The 25,187-nt window shown below is 37.8% G+C and overlaps 1 protein-coding gene across 2 annotated transcripts in view; it reads right to left on the bottom strand.

Moving 5' to 3' along the window:
- Nucleotides 1-432: 432 nt before the first annotated feature.
- Nucleotides 433-25,187, bottom strand: part of stxbp6 (syntaxin binding protein 6 (amisyn)) — a 68,901-nt gene continuing 44,146 nt past the window's right edge. The window contains exons 3-7 of one of the 2 annotated variants that reach the window (XM_087832948.1): nucleotides 14,627-14,757; nucleotides 14,296-14,461; nucleotides 10,834-10,932; nucleotides 3,505-3,662; nucleotides 433-2,242 (exon numbers count right to left, since the gene is read on the bottom strand). In XM_087832948.1, coding sequence (XP_087689074.1) covers nucleotides 2,219-2,242; nucleotides 3,505-3,662; nucleotides 10,834-10,932; nucleotides 14,296-14,461; nucleotides 14,627-14,757 — 578 coding nt within the window. In that variant the 3' untranslated portion in view covers nucleotides 433-2,218. The remainder of the gene's footprint in view (nucleotides 2,243-3,504; nucleotides 3,663-10,833; nucleotides 10,933-14,295; nucleotides 14,462-14,626; nucleotides 14,758-25,187) is intronic. The other variant, XM_006798431.3, reaches the window with a different exon arrangement.

Below are 25,187 nucleotides of genomic sequence, written 5' to 3'. Positions count from 1 at the left end.
ACAAACACCAACGAATGCCAAAAGTTTCCCTACTCACGGAAGCATTGTCTTCACCTCCAATCAATTATTTGGAGCATCACTGCGTTTGTTTAAAATTTTAAAATACCTCCTCATGACTTGTAATACAGATTATTTCATTCAGTTGTAATAAAAGGTACAAACATCTTCTTCAGTCACCTTCAAAGGAAGCTACCTAATTGGGAACGTGTAGCAAAACAACCACACCACTCGGTTTCCAAAGAAGTGGGTTGTTACAGAATGCAATAGTTTGACTTAAAGTCTATATTTAAGTAAATATAATGCAAAGACAATATAAAAATATGCATTTTTTTTTCTTCAGTGCTTGCAATGTGCTTATAGGGTTTGGAGTTTAACCTCAGCAGACTGAGGTGAGAGACATAAAAAGAGGCCACAAAAGGAAAAAAGGAAGCATTTTATTGTGATTGTGGAGTGGACTTTATTTCATATCTTACAGTATTATAGATGATGAAAGATGAGGTGGAACTGTGAACATCAGCGAAAATGGCATAAAGACCTCTGAGACACTAAAATTTGTAGCAGTGTTCTGTTTACAAGCCGGAAACAACAATGTGAGCTAAATCCAAAACGGTAAACAGCAGTCCATAAAATCATGGACTTTGATTCCACTGTTTGACTGAACTGCTCGAGTTGGCTATAAAAAGGACACAGAATAATATAAATTTGTCTTTATATCTATTTTTTATTAAAACGAGTAACATCAAAAGTGTTAGAGGAATAAAAGCACACAAGTGTTAGGCAACCGGAACATTTCATTAGTGAACTCTGTGTTCTGCAAGATAAGGTTCGTCAGTGCATTGTAACATCATGAATTACAAAACTGAAAATATAAAAGAATCAAATACATCTCAAGCGTGAGGGCGGTGTCCTGCCATCAAAGAAGCCAATGTTATGAACAGTGAGCGGATTGAACAAAAAAAAGAAAACAAAAAAAACCCCCGAAACAAACAAACAAAAAAGAAAAAACTAAAAGAAGACAAAACTACCACACACCACTGCTGTTATTTAAGACATTTTGTCCTTTATCAGCATACATATTATAATGACCAACCCAAGTTACACAATAAGCACAAGGTATGACTACTGAAGAGTTTAGAGTTGAAATACAGCCAGGATCAGTTTCAAAGCATCCCCATGTTCAGGGACAAATTAGCTCTACAGACACCGAGATAATAGTAGAAGAAGAATTACATGTTGCTTTTTACAGTGCAGAAGCTGGCTTACTGAATTACCCCTGTTAACATAAAGTATTAGACAGAGTAATTCATATACTTTAAAAGCTTATTCTTTAAATGAAATCTTCAAGTACACTTCCCAAAATCTATACCATGTAGTTTAGGTTGTTTTTCATTGACAGACACATAACAAGAGGGAAAAATATTTCAACATTTTTATATCTTGTCACCCAAACCACTCATCACTCAGTCTCATCAGCAGTTTATGAAATTATATCTTAAACTTTTTTTAACTAATACTGTTTTGATAGATTTTGAAATTATGGTCCGAGTTTAATGTCCAAAAATCAGAGCAAAAAAGGAAACATTAAATGTCAAACAGAAATGTGATCATCCCTTTCATTCGACTTCCCACTCCCACAAATATCTATTAAAATACAACTTAGGCATCAAATCTAGGCTATTTTTACATATGTGTCTTATTTATATGTTATATACTGGCAGCCAATCCAAAGTCGAGCAATCAGAGGGCGCCCGCACTCATAAATTAAGACTTCATAATTACCGCAGCTCTCATAAATAACCAGTATAAATGGGAGCCAAGCTGTTCCTTGGGAGGGAGTAATTGCCGATGATGATTTGGCAACACGTGTACGCTCTCATTTGTGTGTGAGCGAACGAAAAGAGGAAGTGTCTTGAGTGACTGTCATTATCAAGTAGAGTCATAGCTGTGGCTTGTAACTTTTTTTTGGCAAACAGAAGCATGAAACATTCAGTTGACAGCGTCAAGCAGTTTTGTTTACCTCTCTTCGGTCCCCTGCACGATCCGTCTTTAGGAACGAGAAGCACCGGAGTACAGTAACCCAAAACATTAAAATGTTAACATTGTTAACAAATTTTAATCATATTAAAACTTTTACAAATAATAAAATCTGGAATCCTTCTCCTGTACAGCAACTGGCGATTGCTGACCCTCCCTTAGACCAGTTGGTTTTGGCAGTGGTCTAACACTTGTGCTTCATGGCAAGCTGTAGAAACATTTGGGTAGGGTTGAAAGACAATAAAGTGAGAGAATGCAAGAAAAGTGTGGAAGACGCACACACAGAAAGACTACAGGTTGGTGCTAAATAATGAGGAGAATTCTACACATCCATCAAGTGGGGGCAGTAAAGTAGCACACAAAAATGAGGGGTTCGGATTAAAGCTGAAGAGTGCAGCTATGTAGCTGTCAACAAGGGATTGCAGAAGTGGACTCAGACGAAGAGTCAAGGTGACCAACTCGCAGCAGTACAGATGCTTAATGTTAAAATGTAGGAAGAAAAAACGCAAATCCTTCACATTCCAGCCAGCCAATCCTTTCTCAAAGTCATCCTCAAACAGAATAAGACAAGACTTTTTATCCGTCTCTAAGGTTACCAAAATGCTTTCAACTGAGGATTTCAGGCAGGCAACGGCATGAATCTTGATAACGTGGAAGACAAATGACAAGTTTGAAACATGTCATATTTCAAACATATTTCATAACACATTTCACTCGATGCTCATCATCAAGTGAAATGGGAAACAAAAATGAAAAATTCTTCGTGGGGGTTGTGCAGTCATGCTCTAAAACCACCAAAGCTATTTCCCTGCTTTTCCCCTGTGGTTATTACAGTTTTTGTAATTTCTCACAGCAGGGAAACACATCTTTTAGCTGTGAGAGGGCCATGCAATACTCTTCAAATGTCTTTCAATTATCTCACCGTGGCTTACAAGGCGCAATGCATCATTCAACTTCAAAAGGTAGCAGATGGCTTTACTATTAAAGTCAATGATATCCCACTATGGCCAGAAATCATATGCCTGTCAGTGAATGGTGTTGTTGAACAGCAAGCTGCAAACCCGAGGTGTCTGATTTACGATGTTGTTAGATATATGATGATTACAATCAGGTGTGCTCGTTACAAAGCAATACAATATTTGCTCTTGTTTTGAAGTAATAAAAATAAAAGATCATGCACTAATAGCCTCATTAAACAGCATGCAATTAGTTTTCCTGACGAACAAGAGATGTGGGATTGATGCAGAGTGAGGGAACACCCTATAGAGAACTATGAAATGGAGTCAATGAAGGGGGGAAAATGACTATCTTCACAGAGCAGACATGCTCAGGTTTTGGAAAAGGTTTCATCTTCATCAATAATGACTGGTAATTCTGCAACATCTCAAAGTCAGAATTCCAGCGTACTACATTAAAATAGTAATCCCACCTTACGTATTTGTAATGCATCTTAGTAACAAATGGACTCACCTTGTGTGCAGTGACAGCAAACTGTTCAGCACTGTTCATCATGTCTGCAGTCCTCTCCTCAGCCCGGCCTAATCGCTCACCACGCTCGTTCAGAGCCTGGCTGGCCTTCTGTACAGCACTCGTCACACTGTCTGCAGCTGAGTGTAGTATACTGTTACCTGCAGATAAGGGTAGGAGAGAAGAAGCAAGCCAAAACGTAGGCAAGGGAGGAAAAAGACAAGCAAATGCAACAACAACAAAAAAAGGAGTGAAAAGACAAGGGGAAAAGAGAAGAAAAATAATGTAAACAGATTAGCTGTCATGAAAGAACTGGCGACATCAGCTCAGGGCTGTGCAATCAGTGACCCTAAGCCTCAGTGTTAATTGTGGAAGACAAAACCATGAAAAACAAAATGGCTTCAAACAGGTGCAGTGTGGGAAGGTGCCTAATGAATTTTCTTCAAAGCTGATTTACTTCAAGGTAGGATCAAGGGAAATTAACCTTTCCCCAACTTGAAAGAATGCAACTGCAACACAAGTAACTCCGAATGTAATGTTTCCTTCAGGAAAGCGGGTTATTCTTGGGGACATTCAGCACTACTTTTCTTCAATTTGAAACTTTCGTGGACAGCTTTGTGATTGCGCTGTCCTTTTTTTTTTTTCCTAAACTACAATATAATAACGAACAGATATGTGCTCGGCGGCATGGGCTACCCTGGAGACCCAGTAGTGGATATAAGACACAGAGCACATCTTCAGATAGCTGTGGCAGCCCTGCGGATGTTTCCTCTGACAAGCCATTAATCTACCACACATTGGGAGTGCTGCCATTATGCACTACTATAACAACTAGACTAGGAACAGCAATCTTCCTGCTGTTTTCTTTTTGTGGAACAGTTGCACTGCTATATAATTTGTCATTTTATACTGATGTAATTTAAGGGAAATGTCTGCACTTTCTTTTAACATTTTCACCTCATACTGCTTTGTCCCAATTCTCCTGGAGTTAAAATGGAACTTTCACTCTGTGGTGAGACGGTCCACTACCAAACATCATTGAACAATAAGAAAATAGGAACTGACAATAAGGGCAGCTTTACTGTAGCATAACATATAACACAACTTTAGATCATTGTCTTTTTTGGGCATTGATCTGTTAACAACCATCAAAAAGGTCAGGTGAGTGAACTTAATTAAAAACAGATATAAAATGATAATATATAATATTAAAAAATATGCATATAATCAGGTTGAGCCAACAGCACAGAGTAAAGCTTGGAAGTACTGAATGTAATTAGGCTCTTTTTCACAGAAAAGTGCAATATAGGTAGTGTACATCCTCTGGCATCAAGGCAGGTAGTCACCTACTTCAGTGATTATATGAGAGCCCAAAAGCAGACAGTGAGGCCAACTGGTGCTCCTTCAAAAGAAGTTAAGCAATTTATGTAGAGATGTATCAGTACTGCAGCACACAGATGGATGCGAGTATAGATGTTTACACCCATTCGTGTGCACACTAAATGAAATGGAAACATACACACGTTTTCCCTTCAATTTTCTTTAAATTACAGTAAATGAAGCACAGTCAATGTGGCAAACACATCTGGACCTCGGAAGAATGTCTACATTTTAAATTCTGTCCACTGCCAGAGTGCATTTCTACACTTTGTCATTATTACGCACTGCCCATTTGATTTCCTTTTTTTTTTTTAAGTTAAAAAAAACTTTAAAAATATACTTTCTCCTAGGAAATATATTCTCTTCACTAGAAAGGATGAGACATTTTCACCTTCAGACAGTTTCTTCTTAATCCTCTCCTCCTCCAGGGAAGCCCTGGGACTAATACTCCCTTCATCCTCAATATAACCCCAACACTCACAACCACCCAACACCATGCAGACTCAATAAACATATCTATTTATTTGTCTCCTCACCAATATCCTGTCCCTTTTTTTCCCTCTTTTCCCAGAGATGTGTTGCAGGCTGCAACACAGGCTGTAGAAAGTACTCAGATAAAAGACAGGGTGGAGACATTCTGGAGGGTTTTTGATAGGAGGTGCAGTATCAGAAGCCAAATGAAATGTGTAGGAGTAGATTATGTTATGTGGTGCCATCGTTGTGCTGCTCTGAGCCTAGTGTCTGCACTTGAAGAGGAAGCTGATCAGCCACTGTTATCAAAAAAGATAACTTATATGGGTTTTAATTCGAGATGAATTTTAATAAAGCTGAAGTTTAAAGTATTTCTTATTATGACACTGATGTCGCACTAGTAAATCTTAAAGAGGAGCTTTTTGAAAAGATTTGTCACAGCGCTGAATCTGCTAAACCCATGACGCGCCTGTCTCGACAATGTGGAAGGCATTTGGTTATTTTACTCACAGAAATCAACATGATCAGCCAGGGTTTCTCAAACAATGGAGGCTAAAAAAAGGCAAGCTGTTTGCTGGCAAAATATTCTAGAAAAATAAAAACTACAAGCAAAGGCAAACATAACAAGGAAGTTGGGTGTGGGGTGGTGGGATAATTCAAAGTCAACCCTTCCTTTTCCACTTTGTCTGTAAGCAGCAGATTACAGCCTGCGCTGCTGTGAGGCAAAGAAAATAACCTGATAGTTATCAACAAGAGCATGTCAGATACACTTCACAAGATGCTGACAGCCAAGTCACATTTACTATTACAATACATGGGATTGATAAGATTGGACACAAAAGATCCATGCTGGAGTGCTTTTAATATTTCAGGCTGTCAGTCTGTTAGAATAAAGCTGTAGGGTATAATGTGTGTGCGGGTGATTTAGGGGAGAGAATGTTTTGCAGTCATTTGTTACGCATTAGCGTGTGCATAACAGCTCCAATGAGATATTATGAATGAGGCTGGTGTTATTCATGCAAATATAAAATGTACTGTCAAGGATGTTGGTAAGTGCAGCCAATGCTTAATGCTTAGTTTCAGCTATATCACCAGCATTTTGACTCTAAAGTACAGAATAACCCATTTTCATCTTGTATAGAGCTTCTTTGCATTTTTCTATTGTGTTAATCACAATTACCAAAACAAAGTAATATGTGCCTTTTTTTCGCTAATTCAAAGAAAAGTAAAAAGCAGATTAACAAAAACTTAAACAATACTGTGTACTCACAACATTAAAATAAGAATAAAAACAGCAAATACCTTCAGTTTTACTCTGTTAATTTGGTCATGTTTGTATCACACCTGCTTGAAGAAGATCCTTGGCATTAGGGATGTTCATGACTGAATCTTCAAAATGTATTGCATTAGTATTGTAATGTATTACAATACTAATATTACAATACTAACTAGCATTCATTCTAAACTTCTTAAATCTGCCCAAATCTAAAAATACCACAAAACATTCAAAAGTAGCACTGAAACTAAACTAAGGTGAAACATCTTCAAACTGAAATGAGCAAACTCATTGTAGAAAGTACCTGAAATTAGACTGAGAAAAAAAATGAGAACAACTAAAAAATACAAATACAACCATTTTGATAATACAAAAAAATATAACTCCGATACCAATATTATCCTATATTCCTGTTTTTTAAAATTAAAACAAAAAGGTAAAACAAGGTAAACAAGGATGTGTGTGAAGGATGCTATAAAATGCATTTTTGTATTCTAACTGCAATTTTCTGATAATAGTTTATCTTAAACTGAATGTATTAACAATTTTAATGTTTTTGTGATAAAAGGACACCTTTCAATTATTTTTTTTGGATTAAAAAGAGTTTCGTGGATGTCTGTGTGTGTATATCTGTGTGTGTGTGTGTGTCTGTGTGTGTGTGTGTGTGTGTACCAGTGGAGAGAACTAAATCAAAGAGCTAAATACATTATAAAGGCCCAAAGAAGCTTTAAACAGAGTAAGTAAAGCTTCTAAGAAATGGAAAAATGCTCCAAACATTAAATACTTTACATTCTTCTATATGTGGATCAGTCAAACAATGTCTTAATACGTGTCAATGTATTCCCCAAAGGTTACATTTCTTGTGTAGAAAATGAGCATGGCAGGTAAAGCCCTCATACCAAATGATTTAGACACAAAAGAATGATGTACAAAATGATGGATGAAAATCATAAAACAGCTAACAGACTTCCTAGGAGCCTAAAGGCACAGCTATGCTGCTCCTACTCCAAGATACCACCCCCCCCCCCCCCCCCCCCCCTGCAGTTTAATTAATGCAAATCTTGACATTACCCACCGCAGCATAATGAAAATATAGCTGAGGTTCAAACAGGGAGGGCACATCCCCTTGGCTCCAGATGTACACTTATTATTTCTCTATAGCCAGTTATCCAGTTTCTTTTTTAATCCAATCACTCTTCCACACATTCATCCTGCACCTTTTCCCCATGGTCAAATTACTTTCTTCTATTAGATTTTCACCCCCAAATCTCCATTTAATCAAACATACTCACTCTCTCCAGCTCCTTTAAGTATCTGTACCCAACTTCCCCCCCACCTCAGGCAGCACTTACTTACAATAAAATACATACTGGATACCCTGCATATCAAATAACATCACTTTATTTCAAGTTCCAAAATTTTCTGCTTTTTATTTATTCTCCAGAATTCAGAACCTTAAGTTGTTTAGAGTCACACAATATTTATTTCAACCTACGTAAACTCAATTATGTTCTCTTAATTTTCAAGTCCATGAGTTTAAAAATGATCTTATTACCAGTATTTATGCATCCTACAGATGTGTGCATTAATTCTGGGACGTGAACCCTGAATGATGCTTTCATTTCCTTGTTTAACCAGTGAGAAAAAATAGGACTCTACCCACAACTTGTTTTCATGAAGGCAAAGGACGGACCTTTGTTTGAACAGTTGGCCTTTAGGTTAGTCACAGTTAAGCTGTTTAAAAAGTCTTCAGCAAAGTACTAAATCCTAAATGTAACACAGAGCTGCGCCAGCACTGACAGAAAAATAGCTACTAGGTATTCATGAACTGCCTACTCGCAGCGGCATTAATCAGCAGATTAATGTTAGCATCACACAATGCATTACCAGCCATAATTTCCATGATTACAGTCTTTACTAAGCTTAAATGCTAATTTGTAATATGCTTCACAGGAGTAGAGACTATACTGAGGAAACAATTAGGGAAGAAGCACTTTGTCATTGTGCTACCCTCGAACCCCCGATTGTTATTTACACTCTTGAAGAAAAGAAATCCATCATATGAAAACTGTTGGCTTTTCTGACATCCTCCAACAAAACACTGTAACCTGAGATTTTACATTTTTATCATTTAAGTGATTACAAAGAAAAAAAAAAGGAAAATTGACGAAACCACTGCCATTTATCACAACCAAATCCTTCAATCCATATTAGAGTAAAGGTTTTAAGATTAGGGGCAAAAGATTAGTATCTCCATAGGGACCAACCTAGGGAACCTGTCTTATTTCAACCTTTGACATCCAGAGTGTGCTGTTATCTTTGCTACCAACGTGACTGGTGTCATCATACTGTGATCTAAAGGAATCTCTAAGGCAAAAAGGGGCTGTGTATGCCAAAAAACAGACTACTTGTCTCTAGAGAACTCCCAAATGTCATTACGAGATCTGCAAGGGAAAAGTCTTTGTAGTCTAAAACAAAAGTCTGAATAAAATTACAGGTGCAGCCAAGGACCTTTAATTTAAATATACTGGTCACAGCTTGGAACCGACCAAAGACAACTTTTCAGCAGAACCTCATACCAACTCAAGTATCAGGGTTTGGGATTACTTCACTGAATCAAATTATGGCAGTGAGTTATTAATACATCATTAAGACTATGAAAATATGCTCTAAGTTTCCCAAACTTTAAATTAATGTGGAAATTGACCTTTGGATTTGATCTGAATGACCAAAAAGATGAAATGTGTTATGGAATGGCTTACACAAACGCTCAGACTGCAATGTTGTGAGCAGTGTATGCAAGGAACGCTTCAAACATTTAATTATCAGCACTATCAAAGTTTTATCAGTTGAATGTTAAAGAACCCCTTTACCAGAAAACACCTTGCAGGCAATAACACCTGCAAGGCGTTTTCTGGTAAAGGGGCTGAGGCCAGGGGGTCTGCTTTCTTTTTTCATAAAAAATGTTAATATTTTGTTCAACTTCCAAAAGCTCATGTTTTCTATATGCTGTTCAAGTATATCACCTCATCAGTGAGCCCTGTTTCAAAGAAAAACTATTTCAAACAAATAAAAAAAAGCCAACATTTTGTAATGATTTTTTAAATACACATACTGCAACTCTGCACAGATTTCATTAGTGACCATGTACACAGTTTGTTAGAGGGGCCAAGGACAGCGAACATAACTCATATAACCTTTGGATATAAACTCAAAATCCCTTCCAGCAATGTACATCTCATACAGGGACACATGCCACTGAAAGAAATGTCCTTGTACTCACTTGAAATGTATAAAACATGGCTCTCTGTACGGCTTTCAGGGAAAAAAATAGCAAGTACGAGTTACAAGTTAGTTAATTCCTGTCTGAATGAACAATTTATTGTAGTCAGATTTCAAAGTGTAACTACAGCAGAGGGATGATAAATTACAGAAAAAACTGAATCCTTGACTCTTGAGCTAATTTAGTAGCACTGCTGTGCTTTAAGAAGCAATTTGCTGGCGTGGTTTGGCCCAACTTCCAATAACCCTCCCCTAGGAGGGAATAGTTTTTGCAAATCAACACATCTCTTTCCTTACTGGGTGTGTTTTTTTTGTTTTTAAATGTAAAACTGTGCGGTTTAATGAGCATGAAAATGTTCTATCACATTAATCAATACTTACACTGTATACCTATGTAAATTAAAACCACAAGCCTTAAATTGTATCTCCACCATTACAAAAAAATTGGACAGAATTGTAAGACTTGTGAAAACATGCTGAATCACTTTACTCATCTAGTGGTGCGGCACCTTACTAAGAGACTGCGTTGCTGGCTTTTACTTCAATTTGTGCCCAATTGTTGAGTTATTAGCAAGAAAATGAAAACACACTCCTATTGTGTCGACATGAGACCAAGGAGTCCAACAGGAGCCTTTATATGGTAAGGTAACGAACCTCTTTTGATCAATCACTTGGCAATGGTGGGAAGGAAAAACTCCCCACTTCATGAAACCTCCTGCTCTTTCCTGAGCAGCCATCAGCCATGACCGGTTGGAAGTGATGGGAGGAAGACAAGATACTGTAGTTCCTCAAGCCTGGTGATAAGTGGAACTCACCACTGATTAATAGAGGATATATCTTTTCTGAGGTCTAGGTCATATCTAGAATTGGGTGGAGCAAGTTATTCAACTATAAGGGGGCGGGACTTTTAATTTAGCGCTTACCTCGTCTTAGCAGATGACCTTGATGTGAAACAAATTCTTTCCTCCTTCTGTTCAAAAAGACCTTGCAACGGAAAATGACTGAACCTACATCTTGGCCTTCTGTGACAAGAGAATATCAAAAGTCATGATCAGTTTTGTTAAAACACGCAGGTTGGAATTGGATGAGAGGGACTGGATTATTGTGTTAAGCACACAAGTGTTCAGTTCTTTTTTAAATAAACTGTAATGCAGTTAGAGTTTGGTTATGTATAAATGGGTCACACGATTAATCCTGTATAAAATGTATTTTGTGTTGAAGAAATAAAGTTTAACGAAAAGGTTTGGAAACACTTTGGAATTACAAATATTTTCAGCACTGATCATTAATGAGCCATAAAATGTGGTCTGATGTTTGTCCAAGTCACAATTATAGACTAACACAAATTTGCCTATACTAATGACACACAAACATTTGTACTTCATAATTATTAGCAGCCCAAGCTGGAAAAATTCAGTGCCCCCGGCTACAATTAAGGCGTAAAAATTCAAATTACTGTCAGTCTGGCCTTTTAGAGGAAAAACTGTTTGTGTAAATCATGGCTCAGTCATAAAATACTGACACAGGGCAAACAAAAGACAAAGAAACACTGACAGTTTCATGCATCTCTGTGAACAGTTTCAGATGAATGGCTAAAGCTCCTCTGTATGGAACTTGCATGTTCACCCTGTGCAACACAACAGCTCTGACACTGAACCTTTTTATGCATGAATGCCTAACACTGTTCGAGTTGCAAAGGTCATATTAGAGGAAGCATTAGGTTTGAACTCTGCAAATGTTGGAGAAACACTGACCCGAAACTGCATTAGGGTAACTGCAAAGGATTTCCATTCATATGGAAAATAGGTGAAAACATTCTAAGAAATTGCACATAATGACACCAGGTGTTCGCGTCTTGCTAGAAAAGTCTTAACCCATCATTTCTCATTAAGGGAAATCATTAAACATTAAGTGGAAAAACAGGAGAAGCAAAATTAATTCAGAATCAACTCACGAATACATGCCAGTTAGACAGGTGGGAATTGGAGTCCAACATCGTATAACAATGTGGGCAACAGCCCAACTCGGCACTGATAACAACTCAATTAGCACACTGGCTGCTTTTATTTCTGCACTGATTACATGCCTCATCAAGGATCAAAAACATATGCCCATGCATCTGAACCGTAATGTTCTGAGAGAAGGCTTTTAAAAAAGATAGGAAGAAAGGAAAAAATAACATAAAACGTCTAACAAAAATATAAATATACATACAGGGTAAGGTTCAAAGTTGCTCAAGATCTAAATAACAAATAAAAAAATGCAAATGTAAATGAATCATGATATGAAATCTTTCAATCACTTTAATTCGTCACTACATCATTATCAGACTAAACATCATTTGAAATGATGGTTGTGTTAAAAGGCACTGCATGGATAAGCAGTATTTACATCCGTTTATTACTTTCAATGAACTTTTGTAGTGTCATGTAATCAGCATCAAGAAGATGTTAAACAATGCTCAAACACAACCTGACATTACCTTTTACATTTGGGGTATGCATGAGAAAACACTTACTGTGCATTAATATCATGCTTTACCTTTGCCATCTTTAATGACAGCACATCACACCATCTGCAGGAATGCAAATCAATATATTTTTAAATGCACTGCTTTGGAGCTTGATTGCTACTAACTACTAGCAACACTGGAATTATCTGCCTCACATTTCTACCTTTGTCTTTATAGGACTCTGCCATCTCAGGTATTGCTGTAGTTAGTCTCCCACAGTTATGGTCCCACACCTGAGCAGCGTCATGATTTTTGTTTTGCACTGGTGTGAGACTTAAACTGGAGTGGACAGGACTGGCAGTATCCTCTTTGTTCATCCTGTTATGGTGAAGTTTTTGATCCATCATGCTAAAGCTTCCTCTACAGATGATGGTTACATATCAGATTGCTTCATGGTCAATAGCTTCTTTTACAACTACCAGTTTGGCATGTACAAAACTGCATTTGAAATAAAACTTATATAAGTATTTATATCATGAATACTATACTATTTATATCAGAGCTACACTGCTCAGATTTCTTAAACTTTGTATGGTAAAATCAATGCTACAGGGCCTTGTAATTTTCTAAAACACCGAAGGCATGTATTTGATATGCAACATTTGCAGTACATAATGCATCCTACTCTATGAACCCTGGGTTATTGCTCTTTGGTACACCACTACCTTCCCACCTACACATACAAAGGCTATAGTACACCCCAAGTTCATTTGAAGAGAGCTAAATATAAGCATATATTTCAGAGTAGGAGGAAAGTCATGGCAATATAACAATGCTGAGAAGAACTGGCAGGTTTATCATCAATGAATAGATGATAGGCTCCCACGCACAGTAAGAAAAATGGGAACAATGCAAATCTGAAATTAACTACAGTGTCATTATACACATCATTTATATTTCTGTCATTAGTCCCTACATTCTACTATATGTCCGATAACACTTTTTAACTTTTAACCTACAAATTCACAAAACTGGCCCTTTCATATCATGAGGAGACGTACATAAGGAATACCACGAATCACAGGAACTCTCAATCATTATTATTTATAGATTTTTCATAAGATTCACAATCAAAAAGTCCTGTTTTTCAGAAATATCTATTTCCGGTAGCAGATTTCTATATGGGTTGTGCAGGAGGACACAACACACGGGTCAGCTGGGGAATGTGTTTTCATAAATATTTCTATGAATAATACAATAGGCTGAGCAGTTCTCAAAGATGAAACTTGGAGGCAAAAACAGATCAATATCTGATTAAGCCACCCAGGATGCTGCATTGTTACCATCACCACAACCCACCTACAGTAAACAAACCTCTTACGGCAGGGAAATTACCAAGTATGGTGAAAACATTTGGCAGCTGATTATGCAATGACTCGCTTGATCAGCACCTCCTTGCTTGTTAGTTGGGCATGAAATACACTTTTTTTTAAAAAACAGAGGTTAGCGTTCAGTTGAGTGTTTGCTCACTGATTCAATACCAGTGTCAGAGTTATTTTAAAGGGTAAAAATCATTCAAAAACAATGATTCTCATCAGGCACACAGCAAAATGTGTTAAAATAGGGAAAATTATTATTTAGTGTTCTAGTGTGTGTTTATATGTGCTGTAAAACCAGCTGATCTGCGTCAGATGCTTTGAGTCACAACTGATATATTTCGTTGGACATCCTCTTTGACCTCACGTCAGCAGAGCGCCCAACAGATGCTGTGTACGAGGAATAAGCATGCATTTTCATACACACCAGGTGTTGTTTGTCATCATACGTAATTAGATTCAGACTGGCTTACAGCACAGCATGATAGCAGCGAGTCTGGCGCTGTAGAGCCAGTGGATTTTGAAAAGGTTTTTGGGTTGGTTTTTTTTCGTCTTACCCCCTAGCAGTTTGGACTGACAGTTGACAAACTCTGGCTTCCGTGCTGAGCTGTAACGCTGGCAGGTGTGATGGAGAATCTGGATAAAGGTGCACTTCTCCCCTGATGAACCAGCAACCCACTGATCGAAAGCGGTATCAAACATCAGGTCAAACTCCGGACAGTCCTTGGAACAGCAGTGAAAGGGAGACACCAATAAGAAGTGAGAGTGTGTAGTAAGGGAAAAGGAACAAGAAGTAACTATAAGAAAATTGAGAACGGAGTACATAGCAACATGCTTTGAATTAGCAATACTTGTGTTCACTGGGAAAGGAGAAGGGAAATTACATACTTTGTTGGGGTCAATGCCGTTGACCTGCCGTAGCTGGTCAATTGTCCACTGTGACCTTTTTACAAAGGCAGATGATCCTTGGAACTGCTTCACCTTTGTGATTGAAACGTGGGATGGTTTCTTGTTCGTCACTGTAGAAACAAAAGCCAAACAAGAGTAAGGCCTAATGGAGCAATAATTAAAACAACATTAAATTTCAGATTACGAGGTTTCTGTGTAACATGTAGACCCCATGCACATGATTCCCAGACAAGTTTTGATTAGGAAAATTGGACAGCTCAGGTCATCACATGTGGAATATTAGTCAAGCAAAAGTCACGAGCTTCCTTTCTGTAGGCGGCAGAAACAAAGGGATCCATTAACAATGATTACTTCGCTTCTAGAGCCAACAGCAACAGAGACCATGATAAACATTTCCTATTAGAAGACACAGCCTAACCCTGAACAGATACGCCCTGTAAACATGGCTTTTTTATTATTCATACCAATCTGTGTGCAGTAATCTTATATACAGTAAACTGCGCTATAAATTTCTGTTGTGCTCTAACAACATAATGCCATATTTTTTACTACACTACTTTGAAAAACATAAAGTCTTGGCTATATTGTTTCTGTCACCAGAAAACACAGTGTGGGACACAGCTCCGGTCTCTGCACTAATGTGATGTATTTCTTCTGCACTGCTGACTAAAACTAATTGAAAGACATAATATGAGCTCGTGGGTGTGGGGTGAGGGGCATTGCTTTTAAACAACTCGCCAAAAACAAATGAATAAAATATAATCTAAAAGTGGTTATTAGGTGCTGGGGATTTTTAATCAGTAACTTTAGTATGTACAAATTAGAGTTAATTGCCAGCTGGTTGATAGCATATTCTTTCGGGTATTTTATGTATAGTTTAGTATATATGACTAAGGCTTCACTCAAACTCCTGTCCTCAGCTTCCCCTCCAGTTATCCAAGCATTGCAGAACATATGTTTATATTGCACTTCTGTGTTTAACTGTGTGTTGGCATTTGAGAATAAGACCACCAGATTTCTGTAACGTGTCAAGGCTTTTAGTTTGGACAAAATGTTCAAACTGCGCTGCTTTTTTAACCCAGGCAGCAAACTTCTGCTTCCGCTCTCTCACATCCTCCATTGTGTCATGTCAGAGAGATGGAAGTGTGTGGGTCACTTTCTCTGCATTCTCTCCAGTTTTTTACCCTACACTTCTTTAAAAAAACAAAAAAAACAAGACTATGCTGTTCCATTTTCCCTGTTGTTGTGGTTCACTTTTTGAAAGATTTTCCACACCCGTTTCTGGAAATGGAAAATAAAGGTAGGGCTGAATGTCAGGTCAGTAAGCAAACTCCCATGAGATGAGAGATGTTTGGATTCGTTTTGTGTATCCATTTAGACAGCTGCAGTTCATACTTGAGTTGCTGGCCCAGGTGGAACAGACAGATAGAGGAAGACAAGCATTTCTTCTTCTTTCCTACAACACCTTCCTCATCTTTTCTTTGAGAATTTCAATCAGATAGAGAATCACAACCATGATTAACAGATGAACAGAATGATCACATCTGTCTTGTGTCACAGTGAAGGCTAATAGGAGCTCTTGAAAGCAGAAAATTTCATAAAGCAAACGACAGGCTGGGTGTAATGAACCAATGTGCTGAAGGGTAGAAATGCAGAACCTAAGGTCATTCACTTCCCAGCAAGAATAATTTATCTTTTACTTACACTGGTGGCAGATGATAGGCTATAATACAGAGCCACTACTCTCCTCAAAATTATCAAGTAGAAATTGTAGAAAATGGCCTACTCGTCATGGCGCAGGAATTAATCCTTATTTTCTATTATCAAGGATTATGATAATTATTCTTTTCTGAATTAATTCAAATGTCCTTTCTAAAAAAATGTAATTTCAAATTTATATCCATCTTAAAATGGGGAAAAGTGGGTTATCCTTATCTTTTTGATTAATACGGTGCAAAAATCTTAAGCCACTCTTCATTTCTCTGTGCTCTGCTGGAAAATGGGAATGGTGCAATGATATATTGAAATGTGAAACATACACTGAAATCCAAAGATTCAATGGCAATGAATTTGAAAGTCAGCATTTGGTTTAAATGCCTTCAACGCAGCCTGAACTGTCTTAGGAAAGTGTTCTTTTAATTTCTTTAGGGAGTCTTCAAGAATAGTTCTCCGAGCCTCGTGACGGACATTCAAAGCTCCTTTTTGGATGTTGGCTACTTTTTGTTCTGTTCTCTCTCAAGATGATCCCACAATGATTCGATAATGTTGAAGTCTGGGGAGGTCAACAGGGTCAATGGGGAGGTCAATGCATTACTTAGTGTTCCACTGTGCGTTTTTCTATCCAGGTACTCACTTACTGCATTGGCAGTGTGTTTGGGCTCATTGCCATGATGAAAAATGAAGCCAAGCAGATATTCTACAGATAGCATTGCATGACAATAAAAATCTCTTCTGTGTTTCTAATTTAATCAATTTTGTTATTTCCCCATGCAGCGTCACATGCATCTTCTCAAGTCCTGGGTCAGGTCTTTGCTATATTTTTCTTATTTCTCAAGGGTATGACTTTTAAAATCTTGTTCACCTGCTGTAAATAGTTTTTCAGGCCTGCCACCTCTTCTGTTCTCTTTCATTTCTCTCTCTCTTTTTTATTTTGTTTAAGGACACAATGCACACCCTGCTGAGACACAGGTCAACAGGTCTTTCAGAATCACTTTGTTAGTGCAAACATTCTTTGTTGTTATTGGTATTTTCAATAGATTTAACCAAAGAAATGCGAACAAATGTGTTTTTGCAATAGATACAGTTCAAAATTGGTCAAGTTTTCTGTTATTATGTGAACACAACACTGGTCCATCCCCCTTGTGTTAGGTGCTTTTTTTATGCGTGAATGGTTCACAGGTCAGTGTTAAGTGGAGTTACAAGGACTGGACTAAAAATGAGCCAATGTTCAAAAGATTTTTTTTTTTTTTTTGAAAGGCCTTTAAACTTGAATTTTACAAAGAAATTAAGGTTGGCTCAAGATTGATAAATTACTAATCTATCAAATGTTAAGCACGATCTGTCTCTTTATTTAGATGAAGATGCCAAGCTCCACAATGAAATGTGACTAGAAATCCTTTTCACAAAATGTATTCTGACTCAAAGCTGAACAGTCAGTCACAGCAGGAGAATGCAACATGATGAAAATACACCAAACACATACACCAACAGTAGCTTTACAATATACTGAAGCAGCCACTGATGTCAAGGCTCATTGGTTGTAAATTTCTGCACCCACAGCATACTGTGTAGAACACAAACGATGATAAAAATAAAATCATGTATATGAATGGGTACGACCCCTCAAGCCTGAGCAGCTCTGACTGACACATTCTTGCATTAGCGTGCACACTGACAAATCACTGGCTTTTCTAGTCAGGCTGCTTTCAAAGTAATCACACTGACTCCAGGATTAGAATAACACAGAAAAAAAAAAAAAAATGTCACATGAGAAATGCACACCAAATGCACACTTAATCATCCCTGGTTCACATGAAGAGGGGAGAAAAATTACAGCAAATTTAATTGGGTGGCACTGTTTGCCTGAGTATCTTTTTCACTATACGATTGCAATGTGACCGAACTACTGAAATGCATCAGTGAATGTGTGAAAGAGAGCCGCTGTCTCAAGGCCATGGAGCTAAATTGTCAAGGCATCAACACAGAGATCTTAATCAAACTGCCAGACACCTTTGAGCCTCTCAAATCAATTTCATATTCAGCTGTTGACTCCCACCTTGTCTGAGTGGCTCCCTGGAATATTAAAACAATTACTGAAGGTTTGAAGAGCTGGCATTATTGAAATAGCAATCAAGGACGAAGAAAACCTATACTGAAGCTCTTGTAATAAATGAACTTTAAACTGCTCTCATAATAAATATATTCACTTAGATTTATGAATTTGTGAAGCACGTTGAACCCATTTTATCAATACTTAATATCCAGTGTCAGAGTAAGCTTGTCTTTTTGTACGGTATCATGTATCACTGTTCTGCTGATTATAAAACTAAAAAAAATGAATTTTTTAGATGAGTGGTTATGGTGCTGTTGGGTTTCTCAATTATTCTGTTCACTGAGTTTGAGTTATTGTGATAATACAAAGATGGATGAATGCATTATCCCTTCCTGAACATAAAATGAACTGATCTGTAATGTGATCCATTTCTCTCACTTTTACTGCAGTAGTCACACCCTTAAAACATTATTTGTATCACAATTGAGACCGAACAAAGAACACCTGACTAACTAATGCAAGTAAAAGCCAAGAGATGACCACAACCACTGAAAAGCTTCCAAACACATTGTTTCTATGTGGGCTGGCTATCAGAGGAAGGCCATGCTGAGGTTCCTGTCTGACTATTTTCTCATGCTCTGATGGTGACATGCTTTCACTTCCTCCAGTGGATCCCTTGTTGTGTTTGGCTATGTGCAAGTAGTGCTGCCTGAAGGGAAACCCGTACTGTATATTTCACCGACTGCAGAGATCAGAGGAAAAATTCCTGGAATCAACTTAACTTCAAGGAAACATGACCCCAGCTGTGGCTGTTAATATAGAAATGTGAGCATGAGGTGGTGTTCTGGCACAGGCTGTAAACGACATAACAGATCATGCAATGATTGTGTGCATTACTGATTGCATATCGGCATTGTTGGAAATATCGAATAGAGTACTATGAAAACAAATGTTATCCAGAAATATTTTGGTAAACTAACAACATTATAACAGGTGGAGAAAATGAAAAGAGCAGACAACAAAGTGCCACCCACATAGGCATAAAATTAAAACCTTCCTTCCCTTATAAAAACACAGCATCGTCATGTCAACACTCATACTTATCAAAAGCGTGCAGCCAAAGGCCACAAATAACGGAGAGCAGCAACAGTTTGGCCCGGCACAGCAAAGCCTTGAAAACTAAAAAATCTGAGAATAACAAAAGATCACATGAGATATGGAAGATAATGTGCACAGTCTGGGAAACGCTGTGTTGTAGTCGAGTGTTTCATCACTCACCCACCAAGAAGAATCTAAAGTGTCCATAAACAAAATTCTGTCTACTTCACTTTGTACTGAGAGGCTGTAGTCATCTTGTTATATAGTTGTTATATCAATGTCATGATGTTTTTGATTATTTCACTTCTTTGTTTCCCTTCTTCAAAGAAACGCATTGCAGCATCCATCTCAAACAGGTCGGCTAAAAACCTCTTGAAAAATGAGGCTCTTTCCATCAGCAGTCAATTGTCTATTTACTCCAGCGTTAGGCACATGCAGTTGCCATAGCAATTTACATTTATATGGCAGAAAGAAAAGACACTCTAGATGTCCATGTGCAGGTTTTTGACACAGTCATTGACACAGTAAGAAAAGCTAATGGATGCTAATTGCTGGACTACAAAGAAATACAGCGCAGCAGTTTGTTTGTCTTGGCTTAGGGCTTTTCTGTTTGTAACAAAAGAGTGCTCTCCAGGGATAGATCATATACTAAACATATGATGCCACATTAGTCATTATTAACCCCCAAGGCAACACGTGATTATAATAGAAAAAAAAAGATTGGGAAAAAGTTCAAAACTTGTTTATCACTGTTTAAACACATCATAGTTTTCATTTATCTCAGCAATTAACATTTGGCATTTTTCAGCTGGGTGTTTAGCTCATTTCACCTTTAAACTGTCTATTACAATACACCCTGCTCATTCCCCTCTTCTGCCTTCAGAACTTTGTTAATTCTTCATGGCAGCGATTTAATGAAGTACGTGAAACATTCCCCAAAGATTCTGGAAAAGGTTGACATGACTGCATCCAGTTGCTGCAGACTTGTTGGCTGTACATTCATGATGTGAATTTCCAATTCAGACCACATTCTGCTGTTGTTGCCTATCTGCTGCAGAGTTTCATGTGTTGTCTGTTTAGAGATGGTCTTTTGCATACCTTGGTTGTAATGACCAGTTATTTCAGGTATTGCCTATCAGCTTGAAGCTCTCCGACCAGGCTCCTCTCATTTCCTTCTCTACACTTTTGGTGTGTACTCATGGTGTGTACTTCAGCAGGCCATCGTGACCATGCAAATTCACCACGTTCCTGCCATGTGATTAGTTTAAAAATGCGTTAACAAGCCGTTAACAGTTGTGACTAATGAAGTGACTCATGAGTGTACGTGAACTACATATTTCATGACAAGAAGATCTATATTTGCAGATTAGAGGATGGTCCAGTATTACAAACTCCTATCTTGGTATCAAGAATGAAAGGTAAACATTTAAGCAGTTTGGTCAACAGGTTCAGTTTTGTTGTTTGTTATTAGAGCTGTCGTCTGAGGGCATGTCTAAGACTTTTTTCCTCTATCTGGGTCCATGATTACAGGTCTATTTTAAAGCTGCCCCCACTTTGCTCGAGTTGGAACACACTGTGATCTTGAGAAAGAAGCTGTCACGCCAGTGAACCACTGCACAGGCTAGACTGGCAACACCAGCCTGAAACAAAGGCATCTATAGTCTATTCATGGCTTTGAAAACAAAGTCAGTGCTGTTTGCAAGTTCTTCTCAGTCATGACAGTGCCCTAGCAGTGACAAGGCACCAACAGTAAAAGGGAGTCCATATGATGAATATCGGCTATACAGATTAGCTTTCGACTCTTAGCAGTGACAAGTTTCTCACACAACAGATACAGACACCATTAGATTAACATCGCACAAACAATAAAGCAGTTCATCCCATGACAATAGTATTACAATAATGCCCTTAATGACAAAAAAGATTCAGTTTTAAGTGACAAAGCAACTTGTATGACTGAAAATATTTTATTGCTTGGGATGTTACAATAGCAGAAATGCAATAACATGTAAAAAAAAAAAAACTCTGAATAGACCTGGATGCATGTCTATACCTGCTAGTGCCGGGTCCCTTGCTGTCTAAAACAGCAAACAGGAGACCAGGATTTATATTGGGGAAAAAATACAAGGTTAACATTCTGCTTAAACTGAATGTTAACTAGAGAATGAATGGATAGCATTTATATAAAAATGTGTGCATCCATCATGTTCAAACAATATGTTCGGAATAAAACAAGTGTCCTTGTTAGTAGGAGCTTCTGAAAGTCAACTTGTTCTTTCATTTAAGCTAAGAATTCCAAAGCCAAATGAGCTTTTTAAAAACGCACATTGTTGTAGATGCTTCTTGCCTGCAGTCGCATTTGTTATCCATCCAGTTATAACACTTACCCAAGGACAACACATTAAAAGGATTCCAGAGTCTTGACAAATCATGTGTCAGCTATTCAAACCTCAAACTCTCTTCAGAGGCACCAAAACGTCTTTAGTTCAGTTCAAATCAAAGCCACTGAAGACGTTTTCGTGAGTATGGCTGAACTTTAGACTCCCCTTTTGTTTTGCAAGACTACAGAAATTGATCATCTTCTGCGTGTAATATATGCCAGTTTTTTTCTGTTCACGCAAAGATATACAGGCAGGTGACAAACGAAACAAAAACAAACATTTGACCAGCTTGTTTTATGCTTGGCCAGCAGTAGAGCAAAGGCAGCTCATGCATTCATGGACATCCCGCCTACCTGCAGTGTCCTTGCCGTCAATGGAGGCAGCATCAAACATACAAAAACCTAGAGTGAAATCAGGAGTTTCCACTGCAGCCACTGTCTGTACGTTTCATGTTGTATTTTTAATCTTTGATTTTTTTTTTTTCCACACTTCTTCCATTCCTGGTGAACTCCGCTGTAACGGAGCCATTTGTCAACTGCATGGATGGAGAAAAATGGAAACCCGTACGCAGATGGACACATTTTGGGGAAATGATACTTTATAGTGAAGAGATTCAGTGCATTTGCTATGCTGTGAGAGCATTTTGCTGCCATGCCTTGAATGCACTTGTGTCTGCAGAGAGGATGCTTCAAAATTATCACCGAAGACCATGTTGTTCCAGAAGCAATTTCAGGAAATCAGTGTACTTTCTGTGTACTACTTTCCAATAAAGTAACTGCAAAAGAAAAACATTATCAAAAAATATTAAGTAAAAGAAACCCATTTTACTTTCAATAGCGACAGATCATAGCAGTTGTCTTTTTCATCTTCTCTCCTACTCCTGAAAACATCCAGGGAAAAAACCAAAGCCTCTTGTGAGGTCTGTATTCCCTTGAGCTCATCCACCTCCCACTGCTCCAAGGACTCAGCTATTTAGGCTAGGCTCCAATCCACATAGCAGACATTCCTCTGGAGCCAGAAACCAGGGATACAAGGAAACATTTTATTACAATGAAGCCTTACCTACAGTGGTGATATTATGGGATTTAAAAAAAACAACTATATTCCACTTTGCTGAAAAAGTAAGAAGTGCGCAGCGAGAGTGAGGGAGATCATAAAGTAAGGTCGTCAGGTTTTGTAGTACATTCTCATATCTCTGTGTAGAAAAATTACAAAATGTGCCAAACCTTCTGGTGCACATTAATAGGCAAAGACCTCATCGCAACCCAATCTGCATATCGTCACACAATAGCAAGAACTGGTATGTCAAACAGTCAAAACAAGGCACATTCCTCCACACTTACTCCTTCAGGATTACCTAAAATGATTTCCCTGGAAAATATGCGCTCAAAGTAAAAACATCTTGTGTCAAACTTGGGTTCAATAAGATCTGACAAAATTCTTTATTTAGTAATAACCGGGTTGTGAGCCCAGATGAACGGTGCGTTCAGCTGAAATCACATATGTTGTTTATGATCCTGAGAGACCTCTTGAGGAAATGCTGTAAAACCACCAGTTTTATTATGTAAATCATCCTCTTATAGCAAGTCCAGCTTGCTATAATTTTATCCACTGATTTTAGAAATACTAGAGTATTTATTACTTGTCTGGGTAGTCTGACTTTCTATTCTGTGATTGCCCATCAGCTCATTTTAAGTTGCTCACAGCTGAAATGACAGTTGGATTTTGGATTAAATATGAGTGAGTCAAGCAAGTGTATTCTACCTTTGGCACTAAAAAGTGAAATCAAATGAATCAAAATAGTGTTTTTCAAGCTTGTTGCCAGATTTCATTTCCCAGCCCATCTGTTCTCTTTTAGACAAGGTTTAGTAAAGCACTGACTGTATGCAACATTAAAAAGCAGGTGTACACATTACTGCACTTCCTCCAAATATTCAAGAACCCATACTGTTCACTGTTCGTACACTTTAAAAAAAAGCTATAAGGAGAAAAAGGAGAGAGAGAGACAACATTCAAAAGACGATTTTTGTCTGATTTTTTTTTTTTTAATCTAAAGTACAAGTATGCCAAGTACAATGCCACAAGGTTATTTCTTTCTGCTTTGATACACTGTTTACTTGTTATAAGATTAAAGCTAACAAAACAGGGATTGACATTTGTTTGATGTTCCCATTTAAAAAGTGTGTGTAAGCTTTTGTTCAAAAGTAAAAATCTTATGTACAAGCATATCTACATTGTATGTGAATCCGGATGTGGTGTGACACCTGGATCCGTGTGTGTGTGCCTGAATTTATGTGGTTCAATATGTCAGGAGTTTAGATTTGGCTTGTACTGATGCAGACAGGATCCTTGCTAATTATGTGGCTACAGGTTTTACAGAGTAAGGTCAGTACATGTCCACAAAGTCAAAAATGTAAATCTACATGTAATATTTTTACTGTCAAATATATTTTAGGGCTTATTATACTGCATGAATACCATAGATGAATTTTGAAAATTGTAGTAACCACAACTGTCATAAACACAGCTAAAGAAACTAAACAATTAGCAAATAATGCACTTTGCGCAGAACAGAAGGCTCCATTATGTATGTACAACAAAGCTCATGAGTTATTAAAATGGCATTTTTAAATTAAGGCAACCTGGAGTAGTACATATTCTTTTAAATTACATTTTTATAATTGTATTTTTTTTATTATGTCACATATTCTTAAAATATTGCTCAATCATGCTTCTTGTTCTCTTTCTTATTCATTAAAGCCAATTTTCATTGTTCCATAATGGTAAAAGTAAGTTTGCCTAATTTATCAGATTTTATTTTCAGTTATGATTTTGGCCTCCAAGAAGAGTAGAATTCATTTTGTCTTCACAGTCACATGCTTTTGGCCCTCTTAAAAGTCCAAACTTACTTACTGTTTAGTTCACCTTATGTGGTGATGAAATGAGATTTATCTAAAGAAAGTCAACAAGTTTAACAAGGTTTCTGTGGGAGCCTAGCTCCATGTCGCACTCCCCATGGCTTTCACACTGGTTTCCCATGGCGTACAAGTCTGCGGCAGCCTCCATTACGCCTTTATGCTCCCATACACCTCAGGTGGTGGGCACTGTGACTGACAGGAACTGGTGGTTGACCTTGTGAGACAAGCTTAATGATAAAAAACTACGCCTTGTCTGTGCCTAACCACCGACTAGACAACCCTGTGCCCCCACCCATGTCCTCCACCTCCACCAATTTTATTGCCCCTGTTTAATATAAAGTTTAAAGATGCTGAAATTTAAAGACAAATAA

The sequence above is a fragment of the Neolamprologus brichardi genome, chromosome 19 (assembly GCF_056152115.1).
Source record: "Neolamprologus brichardi isolate AB-2024 chromosome 19, ASM5615211v1, whole genome shotgun sequence".
Classification (NCBI taxonomy): domain Eukaryota; kingdom Metazoa; phylum Chordata; class Actinopteri; order Cichliformes; family Cichlidae; genus Neolamprologus; species Neolamprologus brichardi.
This window is presented reverse-complemented; position numbering and strand designations above follow the sequence as displayed.